Genomic DNA, 12,500 nt, shown 5'->3' on the forward strand with positions numbered 1-12,500 from the left:
AGTGAGTGTGTGAGTGTGTGTGTGTGTGTGAGAGTGAGCGTGTGTGAGAGAGTGAGTGTGAGTGTGTGTGTGAGTGTGCATTAGTGTGTGTGAGAGTGAGTGTGAGTGTGTGTGTGGGGTGGGGGGGTGTGTGTGCGTGCGTGAGAACAGAGAAAGAGAAAGTCTACAATTTATGTTGCAACATGTGATTGCTATCGCTCTGTTAACCATGAAAAAGGGCTCTGAATTGTCTTAGGCCCTGTGCTTAACAAAGCAGAGATCCAGGCGTGTATTTCCATTTGTTTTCATTTCCATTCTCACCCATCTGTGTGAAAGATGGTACTTGCTTGATGAAAGGGTTTGTGTGTACTTGTTTTGGAGAAAAAAAATGTGCCATGTGTTCTTATTTGCCTGTGTGTGTGTGTGTGTGGGTGTATGTGTGTGTGTGTGTCAGTATTTCTGTGTGTGTGTGGGTATGTGTGTCTGTGTGTGTGTGAGTGTGTATGTCTGTGTGTATGTTTGTGTATGCACAAGTGTCTGTGTGTGTGTGTGTGTGTCAGTGTTTCTGTCTGTGCCAGTGCCTGTGTGTGTTTGTGTGTGAACATTTGTGTCTGTGTGTATGTGTGTGTGTCAGTATTTGTGTGTGTGTGTGTGTGTGTGTGTTTGTCTGTCTCTGTGTCTGTATTCCCTATGTCTCAGAGAGGCGAGCAGGGTGAATTTGGCACTGACCTCCTCTCTACATCCCTTTCTTATTACATGTGTAATTACATTCCTCCTCTAATGGAGAACAGAGCCTTTTCCCCAGAAAGTGGCAAGAATGGGCTACTGTTTCTCCCTCTCAGTGTGTGCACGTACAGTGCATGTCAAGTGTTTTTTTAAAGTGTGTGTGCGTGCGCGCGTGTGTGGGCGTGCACGGATGTGTGTGTGTTTCAGCGTTTTAATGCTCATCGGTACGATGTTGTTTTACCTCTCGTTTCTCTCATTGAAGCGCAGCGGATATCGGATCCCCGCCCCAAATCTCCAGAACCTGTCTCCGGCTCTCTCCACCTCTCTCGCACGGTGTCTGCGTGATCTCATACCGTTTCCGCCGTCGCCCAGGGCGATGGCGGGGCTGGACAGAGTTCATTAGTTTGTTTATTTTGTGTCGCGAAGTCTTGCAGAAAGTTGCCGTGTCACGCCGGCGTCGATCGGTCGGTTTTTGAATCGGAACAATGAGGGCTTTATTCCCCTGAACCGCGCTTCTCCCTGGTGAACAAAGCTCTCACACACGACCCGATCAAATAATCATTATGTTTCTTAAGCCCGTGTGGATGGGTCTAACTGACAGTCATGGCTTAGGAATGCACTTTAATAAACACGTTAGTTATTATTTTTTAAAACTTTTTCTTTTGAATGGCAGCGCAAAAGGAGGAAGAGAGAATGGCATGGATGGGGGTGGAAGGGAGAGGCTGAGAATAGTAGGTCAGCAGCTTCGAGCGATGGCAGTGGATCCATGCTGTTGGCGGTTAAGTCAAGCGAATTCAGCCCTAAGCCACCGGGGAATATAAGCTTTCTGATTATATAATGCTTTCTCTGTGCATCGAGCTGCACAAATGTTCTTCAAGTTTTCTCAAGTCCTGAACTCCCTGAGCAGTTGGGAAGCGGTGCAGGTTCACCACTGAGCCCGAGATCAGTGTGCGATCTTTACGATCTCTCAATATTCCCGATCAATAATATCCGTTATATGCTCATATGACTCAGCCTCCTTCATTCTTCTGTCTTGTCTCTGACTCCCCCTTCTCTCTCTCTCTCTCTCTCTCTCGGTCTTGCTCTCACTTTCTTTCTTTAGACAAGCTGGTATCTGAAATAACAGACAAGCAAGGGTCTCATAACACTGGTGTCTCCCCTCCTCCCAATTACCAGCCAACGCACGACACAACCCCCCCCCACATCTAATGACACATTTACCCCCACCCCCGCTCCCCAAGCTTGTCGGATCTACCGGAACAAGGTCCTAGCAGGAGATCAGAATCCCCCACTTGATAATAATTGGGAAAATTAATCAAACTTTAACCGTTGGTGCCGCTTGTGTTTGGTATTCAGAGTGCCAGACATTTAAAACGAGGATCTTCGCTGTTAAAACCGCTGGATTCGGAAATTAACATTTTGAACAGATTCTCAGTTCCTCGACACACTGACTGGTTCACTTCTCTTCGCTCTGCTTGCTCACAGTAACTGACTCCGGTGTGACCTCAGCGATTGGTGGTTATCCGTGTGCGGCACACGTTCTGCTGGGAACGGTGCTGATGTTTGTTTTGATAATTGTGCGGACGTGCCCTGGATAATTCATACGAGACGATTGGTAATCTCCCCTCTCCCCCACAGACAAAGACCCCACCACCACCACCACCACCACCATCACACATAAGAGAACGCCTCATAAATGTTAAAGCAGTCTGTGGTTGGACCTGAAAGCACGCTCTCCTCCCCTTGCAGTGTGAGCTATCGCTGAATAATTGATCCGGAGCCTTCCGTCTTCCCGCTTCTCCCTCCTCGTTTTAAAGAGGCGGCGACCCTGTGCTCGGTGCCGGTTCTGTCCGTCCGTGATCTCATCACGGTAAACTGATGAAGTGGAAGTCCGGCAGGCTCTCTCTCTCTCTCTCTCGTGCTCGGCTGTTTAGAAGGCTTTTCCTACCGTATGCGCGGTAAGTCCGTTTGCGCGTGCAGTACGATTCGGTTTAACCTTCATTTGGGTCTTTCTGTGTGCTCCTTCAGGTACGAGATTAAATACGACAAGGAGGACTACCTGCTGCGGATCAAGAAGGCGGCGGGCGGAGACGAGGGCACCTACACCTGCGTCGCCGAGAACCGCGTGGGCAAGGTGGAGGCCTCTGCCACCCTCACCGTCCGGGGTGAGTTTGGGGGTGTCCCCCCCCTTCCCCTCCCCAGAGCCAGCATCCTCGCAGTATGGGACAATATGGGAGACACAGTGAACCCCTTTAATTTGGAGTCCCTTTCACTCAGGGACTGACAAACATTTTTTTATTTTCCTTCAAATACCAATCAAACCGCAAAAACAAGAAATAAGTCTGAAAATATCTCACACACGCACACGCACACACACACACACACACTGTTGGAAAGCTGCATTATCTAGTCTACCAGGAAGCATTAGACAATTTAATATTTAAAGAAACTTTAATACTCTATTGCTCATCGCCTGTCCTGCTCAGGCAGAAGTAGGCAGATGCTGTTCTCAGTGGGACTATAAAACATGAAATCACAAAATCCATTAAGCTATAAAAAAAAGCCTTAAATGAGTTAATGGTTAATGTCTTTCATTTAAAGGATCTAAAGCATGAGTCACTTTTTTTTACAGTAAAGCTTTCAGTTTAAAAAAAAAAGAGAAGAAAAAAAGTGTTATGTCCTGACAGGTTCGAGCCCGCAAACATTTGTCACAGTACAGAGACGTGTCTTCGGGCCAGTTGGTGAAATATCAAAGTGCTCCGAATATTTCTCACTTCACAGTACAAGTTCTGCCGTGGTGTGGGTGCCATTTTAATTATTCAACACCCCCTCCCCCCCCCCCATCGCCAGTCATCGGCCCACCTGGAGGCGTACGTTCAGAAGCCCACGCACGTAAAAAATTTCGCCTCAGCCAGCTGCAGAGTTTTGATTTAAGAGGAATGTAAAGGGCCTGAGCCAGGTATGAAATGGACTCCTATATGGACTCCTTTCCCTCAGCAGAGCAATTCCACTCTGCGGCACGTCGGCCTACCTCAGCCAATAGGGAGGCGGGGGGGGGGGGGGTAGGCTGTCTATCAACCCGTTTAATTATTCATTCTCCGAGCTAGCTGGGGTCTTGTTGAAATGTGTGGCCCGCTCCCCGCCCCTCCCCCCCACCTGCCCGCCTGTTCTGCGGTGGCCGCTCTGAGCGCGACGTAGCCTAGCCGCCCCCCCCCCCCCACCCCCTTGCCTGCCCGCCTGTAGCCTAGCCGCACGCTCGCTGGAGCCATTTCACAGCTTAGTGATGCAGACCGTGAGCAAGCGCGGCAGAGGTGGGAAAGGTTAATCAAAACATTTTTACTGTAATACCCCCCCCCCACTCCCCCTCCCCGCCCCCCCCTCCACACCCAACACCCAACACTCCGCACATTAAATCAAACTGTTCAAGGTCTCTTCGGAGCACTTTAATGATACGCAGGGAGGGGGGTGTGTGGGGGGGTGGGGGGTTTGGTGGGTAGGAGGGGGGATAGAACAACCTGTGGGGTCAGCTTCCATTTTCAGGCTTTTTAAATTGCGGATTTATACGACCGCGGGCGTTCAGACGTAGAGACTGGGGTGTGCGGTCGCAGCGCTGGGTCGGTTTGTGAGGTAAAGTCGTTTTTTCGCAGACGCACTGAGAGACAACGAGCATCTCAGTCTCCGAGCAGCCCATCTCTGCTCCTAGAGTCAACACTGTGGCAGAGCCCAACAGCTGCACCGCTGAATTAAATATCAACTGTACTGTGCATCTCTCTCTCTCTCTCTCTCTCTCTCTCTCTCTCTCTCTCTCTCTCTCTCCTCTCTCTCTCTCTCTCCTCTCTCTCTCTCTCTCCCTCTCTCTCTCTCTCTCTCTCTCTCTCTCTCCCACTCAGTGTTAAACACACCCTGCCCTGCTATTCCCAGCCCCCCCCCCCCCAACACCTGAAATTGAGAAATATCATTAAATGTCATACTGGGGTGGGGGGTGTGGGTGAGGAGGCAGGGGGGAGAAGATCCAATAGCGGGGATGGATTTGATGTCACGGTTACCAGAATTAAGTCAATATCCTCTGGACAGATTTGCATTAATTAGAGCTGAATTTTGACAGAAACTGCCTACGGGGAGATTAAATGGCCCCCTAGCTTAAGAAGACTTTTTCAACCTGATGCTGGTTGTAGTTGCGTGGCTCATCCACCAGGTGGTGCTACCCTGGACAGGATCCCATTGATACTGTATGAGGGGTTGTGTGCACTGGTGTAGAGAGGGCTACAGAGGGGGGCTGAAGAGACCCCCCTCATAGTGTCTTAAATTCCCTCCCCGTTTTTGGATCTGTTTCGCCTACGGCCCTCTACTGGAGATGTGTGCCCAGCACAACATGCCATTCATTCTGACTATGATTTCTTTTTTTTTCCTTATTTTTTCCCCTATTCTCTCTCTCTCTCTGGTCTCCACCCTCCCCCTCCTCCCCCCCTCCTCTGTGTTTCCCTCCTCCTTTTTTCGTTTGTGTTAAACTTCACCACTCCATTGTTCTGTCTACAGCCCGTCCCGTGGGTAAGTAACCCATCCCTGACCAGCATCCTCCATCGTGCATGGGCCCGAAACTCGAACGCAGACACACACACACACACACACACACACACGCCGTGGACACACACGCTCAAACGCGGCTGCCTGAGCGCGACTCACCGGTTTAACGTCATACTAACACGCGGTTCCGCGTCGCCGCGGCGACAAGCCACAGCTTCACCGGCCCCTTCTTCCTTGCTTAACCTTCGCCTCTTTGGCACCAGCGACTCAACTAACTGAATACCCGTTGTTACGGTTACGGTTGCTATGGCTTTGTACCCCTTGCTTACTAACCAGTTAATCAACTAAACCCTAGTTCTCCATCTTAGCCCCTTTGGTACTGTAGTTGTCACGGAGTCCTGGAGTGGACACCTGTGTCCTGTAAACTCCCAGAAGCCCTTGCCTCGCCAGCTCCACCATTGTGGTTCTCATATCTGTAAACACCCTTTTGGTTTCTTTGCTTAAACAGTAATGAGTAATTGTTGCCATGTGTGTAGATTGGTGCCTTATCAGGAGTAATGTTATTTGAGCGTGTTTAATGGAATAGCCTCCCTCTGTTTGGCTGCATAATGGTCACACTTCATTCTGCGGGTCTGTTTATACAGATCGAAATCGGCTGGTAAACACAATTCTGCTCATGAGAAAATAATGAATTTCTCATTTCTTAAGTGTTCACAGTTACATCACAGCGACATCTCGCTTTGATTTTGTTTTCCCTACCAAAATATGAATATTTGAATACGAAAATACTTGTGTTGTGTTTAAAACAAAAACAAAAAACAGATGGGGAACGCCCATTTCAAACTGCCCAAATGTTTACTACCAACTGCATTTAAAAGTTACTCATTCTTAATCACAGTTAATTAACTCATTCTGCGCTGCATAAGCAGCCTCTTAAAGTGAAAGTGTGACCTTTTGTGCAGTTTGGGAGAAACACCGGGGAAGGGGGGGTAGGTAGGTCTGATACCTCCCACAGGCGTTAAGACCCCAGGTGAACGTTCTTCGTCGGAAACGTCAATTACCGCCTCAGTGATGGTGACGGGCGGGAAGACGCGGCATGTAGGGGGGACGGGACAGGGGTTCGGGGTGCAGGGGTGCGTGGCCGGGTGATCTTGACTGACAGGCGTAAGGGGGGGGGGGGGGGGGGGGAATGACGGAGGCAGAAAGCTGCCGAAACCGCGATGGCGGTCGCCCGGTTGTCACGGCCCATCAGCCCCGGCGAAGATTTGGGAAATTAAATATTCAGAGCGCCCGTAGCTAGGGGAAGAGTAATTGCTCCAGCTCTCTGAATAAAATATTATCCAAACGCACGGGTTTTAGGAGTAGAGAATGTGTGTGCGTGCGTGCACGTGCGAGTGCATGCGCGTGGTGTACGTGCGCTTGTGTGTGTGTGTGTGTGTGTGTGTGTGTGCATATCTGTCTGTGTGTGTGTGTTTGTGTACGTATCTGTATGTGTGTGTTTGTGTGTGTGTATCTGTGTGTGTGTGTGTGTGCATATCTGTGTGTGTGTGTACGTGTACGTATCTGTATGTGTGTGTGTGTGTTGTGTGTGTGTGTGTGTGTGCATATCTGTGTGTGTGTGTGTTTGTGTAGTATCTGTGTATGTGTGTGTGTGTGTGTATCTGTGTGTGTGTGTGTGTGTGTGTATCTGTGTGTGTGTGTGTGTGTGTGTATCTGTGTGTGTGTGTGTCAAACCCAAGTGGCATTATGAATTCCCTCCAGCCCTGGGCAGATGTGTCTTGTCGTGAGTGAGTGAAATATCCGGGCTTGATCTGCCTTTTCTCTGTGGGTGCAGGAAGGGCACTTTCAGAAACCATTACAGCCCCCAAATCCAAATCCAAGGAGCCCAGTTTCTCAGCTCTGACTGAGTAACTGTCACACATTACCCACCAATCCCGCTAAGCTGTCACACATTACCCACCAATCACGCTCAACTGTCACACATTACCTACCAATCCCGCTCAACTGTCCCACATTACCCACCAATCCCGCTGAACTGTCACACATTACCCACCAATCCCGCTAAGCTGTCACACATTACCCACCAATCCCGCTCAACTGTCCCACATTACCCACCAATCACGCTCAACTGTCACACATTACCTACCAATCCCGCTCAACTGTCCCACATTACCCACCAATCCCGCTGAACTGTCACACATTACCTACCAATCACGTTCAACTGTCACACTTTACCCACCAATCCCGCACAACTGTTACACATTACCCACCAATCCCGCTCAACTGTCACACATTACCCACCAATCCCGCTCAACTGTCACACATTACCCACCAATCCCGCTCAACTGTCACACATTACCCACCAATCACGTTCACATCAACCCTGTTGTTTATGTGTGCGCTGATTTAGTGCCTTCGCTATCTGACACTCTGCCCACGTCTGCTCTTAGTCATAGGAAGCTTACACAGTATATTATCACCTTTGAGTGTGGAGCATGTGCGCATGTGTGTGTGTGCATGTGAGTGTTTATGTGCGTGTGTCTGTTTTCGCATGTACGCGTGTGTGTGGGAGGGTGGGTGTGAGTGAGAGATAGAGAGCGCGAGAGAGAGAGAGAGAGTGGTGCTGGAATCTCAGGCTCATACTGATTAAACAAACCCTCGGAGTGAGTGACACTGGGTAATGCACTGCCTGTGAGACTGTCAGGACAGAGCGGGGAGGGAAGGAGTGTTGGGGGGGGCGGGGGGGCTGGCGACATGGGGGGAGCAAGGAGAGGAAATGGAGTCTTGGCCAAGAGGTGATTTAAGGCTTTTTGTGTTCGACCCAGCTACAGAGAGCACAGAACCGCTTGTGCACAGAGGCGGGACCGAACGCAGCGGGGATCAGATCTTCAGCCGCCTGCAGCCCGTCAAACCGCGCGCGTCTGACAAACACGAACCAGCGAAAAAGATAAATAAACCTTATCGGCCGATTAATAAATAAATAAATAAATGTTGTAGATAAGCCCACCAAAAATGGTGGAGGTTCCCTTTGACCGAGGCCAGCTGTGTTGTCACTGGGCAGCCCAGGCGTGGAAATGGAGATCTAAACGGTCTCTTTGCCAAATGGACACAGTGCAGACGAGCATGTCTCAGAGCATTGGGCTAGTTAGCAACAAGCAAACCATAACTGGAGGGGAAGATAATTTCGTCTGTGTGCTGTCGATTTATGCAAAGAAAGGAAATATTTCTCTCCATAGGGTCCAGTCTTCTAGCTGCCTGCTTCTACACTAATGCTACTGCAGTAGGTCAGCTTCTGCTGTGGCTGCTATGATTGAGCTGCCGTTAGTGCTTTAACTTAAATAGCTCTCTGAAGTAGACGATGAGGACTTTCTTTATGAAGTTAAGTGCGTAGCCGGTATAAAACGTATTGCAGAAATATTAAACCGCCCTCTGGCAAATCAGACATCAGTTCACGGCAAGGAATGAATTAAGAGATCCAGCAGGAGCCAGTCGCATATGCAGCGCAGGGGGTAGATCCCTTATCTCCTGCATTGACCTCCGCTTCAGTTCCATTTCCGTACGAACACACAGGGCAGTTTGACCTTTTTTTTCCCTTCTTTAAAATAAAGTCGCTTCTCGGAGCTCGCACACGCGCTCGCACGCGGCCGCAGAAGGGGGAGAAGCAAATGGAAGAAAGGGGGAAAAGCAGGTCTTTTTTTTCTCTTTCTCTTTTCCTTTTCTTTCTCTTTTTTAATGGAGTGCGGCGAAGTTTGGCCCGTTCTGCAGGGGTTTCAGTATCTGATCCCCGGGTCACAGCTGAGCGGAGAGCGGAATCGGCGGATGTAATTGGTCTATTTGAATTTCCTCTGTGGGGCTGCTGGGGCGGTCGCCGATTAGGGAAGAATGTGCGGGGAGCAGGGGGGGAGAGTCAGGGGGGCTGGCGGGGTGGGGGGGGGGGGCAGTGTGGGGTGGGGAGGGGGGGGGGCACAGTGTGGGGCGGGTGGTGGGGGGGGCACAGTGTGGGGCGTGTGGATCCAGGGATCGTAGGAGCAGCCATGTGGTATGGTGTGGTGGTGTGTGTGTGGGTGGTGGGTGTGTGTGTGTGATGGGGGTGGTGTGTGTGAGTTGGTGGGGTAGGTGGATGTGTGTGAGTGTGTGTTTAGTGTGTGGGTTGGTGGGGGTGTGTGTGTGTGTGTGGGTTGGTGGATGGGTATGTATGGGTGTGTGCGTGAGCATGTGTGCACGTGTGCACGTTGCTTGCATTGGTTGAGGTGAAACACAAGCAGGATGCCAGATCCGCAGATCCCCTTGTCAGGTCATCAGCGTTTTACCTGGGGATGAGGGCGTGGCCTGCCTGCCTGATGTGTTTGCGTGTTCCAGAGGTGAGGGGTGGGCAAGATGTTTGCCAGGGGTGTGTGTGTGTGTGTGTGTGTGTGCGCCACCTGCGTTGGTGAGATCAGGGTTCTGTCAGGTGTCTGTGTCACAGTGAGCAGTGTCGCCTGACGATGGGGATGTTTTTTTCCTAATGAAGGTGCTTCCAGGGTGGCCCAGCGCACCTCTCACACACATCACCGCGGTGTTTCACCGTTTCTGTCCGAGCTCTCGGCAGTTTGTTTGGACCAAGCCGTGAGGTCTGTTCCGCTTTATTTCTTTAATTGGCCCCTAACGACTTCCAGAAGACAAAGCGAGCGTTCCAATAGGCCAGCTCGACGCTTAATCCCTCCCCCCCCCCCCCCCCAGCCCCGGTACCGTGTGAGAAACGCTACGTACCGTCGTGGCGTGAGTCACTGCTCTGGCTGTTTACGTGTGAGGCGGGGGAACGCCGTGTTTATTGGGGTTTACTTTAACCGCGCCTGGTCTGCCGCTGCTTCGCCGGTGCATCATCATCATCATCATCGCAGGTCCGGCTCATCCCGGTCCGGTTAAACGGCGAGCCAATCCGTACAGACCGCGAGATAAATAATAATAATCCAGAGGACCCTCGCTCCTGACTCGATCATCTGAGAACGCTCTTCCCGCCTCGTTCCGTAATTACTTAATTGACTTCAGTCGGGTGCCTTTGAATAATTACGTCTGTGTTAATGACAGCAAGGTATAATGAACATAGGGGGGTGGTGGGGAGGGGGCGGGGGGGTGTGTTCCCCTTGAGGGAAGGACAGGTGAAGGTCGAAGCTCCCCCCCCCCCCCCCCCCTCAGGTTGTGATCCGGGGGGTGCCGCTCCCTCACTTTTTCCCCTCGTCCTTTTTTGCATCACGCTGTTTATGCAGAAGTCAGAAAGTGTAGCCGGGAATGCTAAAGTGAAGGCCAGCCAGTGTAGCCGTGAATCTTTTGGGGCAGTGGATAGAGCGTTGGGGCAGTAGATAGAGTGTTGGGGCAGTGGAGAGCCCTCATTAGGGAGTTAGAGGATGCCCTGCACCCGTGGAGATGAGCTCTTTGCCTTCATCTTTGAGTTTTACATGGAGTGAGAGAGACGGGGAGCTTCGTCCGGAGAAGCGTTTCATTTCGTTCCAATCTCGGCCCGGGCTTTGATCTGTAGCGTAGCGGCTAATTCCTCACCGCGAGGTTCTGTCGGACGGCGTCGGCGGGCTCAGAACGGGCGTGAGGTCGGAAGAACCGCACCGTCGTGCCCCTCGGTCACCAGAGCCAGCGACGGCACCGCGTAACGGCCGCCATTTTGATGACACGGCCCCCGTTGAGTGGCGCCCCCTGGTGGCGGAGTGCCGAACGCACCGCAGCGACTGCAGGCTGACCGTCATTCATTCGCCTCCGGCTCGCCTGGGCCGTCCGGATGAATGGCCCGCGTGGTTGCCGTGCCGATGTCACAGTCCCTTTTATTGATGTGTGTCCTTGATTTGATTTTTTTTTTTTTTTTTTTTTAACAGTGCCCGGGAAGGAAATAAAACCTGTTGCATGGGAGCTGGCTAATATGTGTTGACTTGGACTGATCGTGAAATACAGTGCCTGTTAATGCCTGAGATCGCCTAACCCTAACCCCCCTCCCCCAAGACCCCCCCCCGGCAGCAACCCCTGTCCTGTTAACCCCTTAATCCCCACTGTTCCCTGTTACGACTGAACTGAGTGATTACTAACAGTGATTTCTGTTTGACCTTTGACCCCAGCTGCGCCCCAGTTCGTCATTCGGCCCCGGGACCAGATTGTGGCGCAGGGGCGCACGGCAACGTTCCCCTGCGAGACCAAGGGGAACCCCCAGCCCGCCGTGTTCTGGCAGAAAGAGGGCAGCCAGGTAAGGCCAGCGGCCCCCACTGCGCACCTCAGACTGACCAGGTCTTCTCCTGGGACTGTCCCTCTTTTCCTCTCTACTAGTTTGCCTTTTAGTCTCTCTCTCTCTCCCCTCTCTCTGTCTCTCTGTCTCTTCCCCCCCTCACTCACGCTCTCTCTGTATATCTCTCTCCCCCCTCACTCACTCCTCACTCTCTCTCCCCCTCCCCCCTCTCTCGCTTTCACTCTCTGTTTATCTCTCACCCCCTCTCTCATTCTCTCTCTTTCTCTCTCTTTCTCTCTCTCTCTGTCTCTGTCTCTCCCCCATCTCTCTCTCTCTCTCTTCTGAAATTAACTGTACAGATCTCAGTAATGCATCTCAAACTTGCACAGAAATGAGATTCGCTGTTGAAAGCTGGTAACGGTGAAGATGCATTCACAATATTTATGAGACGTCAAAATCCGAAGGAGCAACAGCAATTAGGAGCCAGCCTCTGCGTAAAAAAGCATGCCTGAGAGGGCCCAGCTCTGGAGAACTGTCATGACATTGCGATAGAACCGAGAGTGTGTGTGGGGGGTGGGGGGGGGTGTGTGTGTGTGTGTGTGTGTTGTTGTGTGTGTGTGTGTGTGTGTGTGTGGATGTGTGTACTTGCATGATTATACAGCAAAATGGCCTGAAAAATAAAAACAAAAACCAAAAAAAGTTGCAGAAAATGCAAGGAAAAAAGTCAAACAGATTTGCAACTGTGTACACGTGCTAAACCCAAGGTTGTGCATCCAGTATTAATGTGTTAATAAGTGTTCGTAGAAATTATCATATTGCCCACAAAACACGTTCATTTTTCTCTCTCACACACACACGCCCTGTTCTTCTCTCCCTCCCTCTCTCTCATTGTCTCAAATGAGATATGAAGTTATTTGTTAAAAAAAAAGAACAAATTAAGGCAGTAATTAAGTGATTAAGCAAGAGGAACCCAGTTCTGCCATGCTCGAGCGTAATGAAGTGGACATCTATCAACCGTACGATGGGGGGAGGGGGGGGTAATTAAAAAAACCACATCATTTGCAGCATT

The 12,500-nt window shown here is 50.9% G+C and overlaps 1 protein-coding gene across 14 annotated transcripts in view; it reads left to right on the forward strand.

Moving 5' to 3' along the window:
• The window catches only part of robo2 (roundabout, axon guidance receptor, homolog 2 (Drosophila)), a 464,504-nt gene that overhangs the window by 383,855 nt on the left and 68,149 nt on the right, over positions 1 to 12,500 (forward strand). For 10 of the 14 annotated variants that reach the window (XM_064302616.1, XM_064302621.1, XM_064302624.1 and 7 more), the window contains 2 exons: positions 2,734 to 2,882; positions 11,328 to 11,452. In XM_064302616.1, the coding sequence (XP_064158686.1) occupies positions 2,734 to 2,882; positions 11,328 to 11,452 (274 nt within the window). The remainder of the gene's footprint in view (positions 1 to 2,733; positions 2,883 to 11,327; positions 11,453 to 12,500) is intronic. The other 4 variants (XM_064302617.1, XM_064302630.1, XM_064302626.1 and 1 more) reach the window with 1 other exon arrangement.

This window comes from Anguilla rostrata, chromosome 12, assembly GCF_018555375.3.
Source record: "Anguilla rostrata isolate EN2019 chromosome 12, ASM1855537v3, whole genome shotgun sequence".
Classification (NCBI taxonomy): Eukaryota; Metazoa; Chordata; class Actinopteri; order Anguilliformes; family Anguillidae; genus Anguilla; species Anguilla rostrata.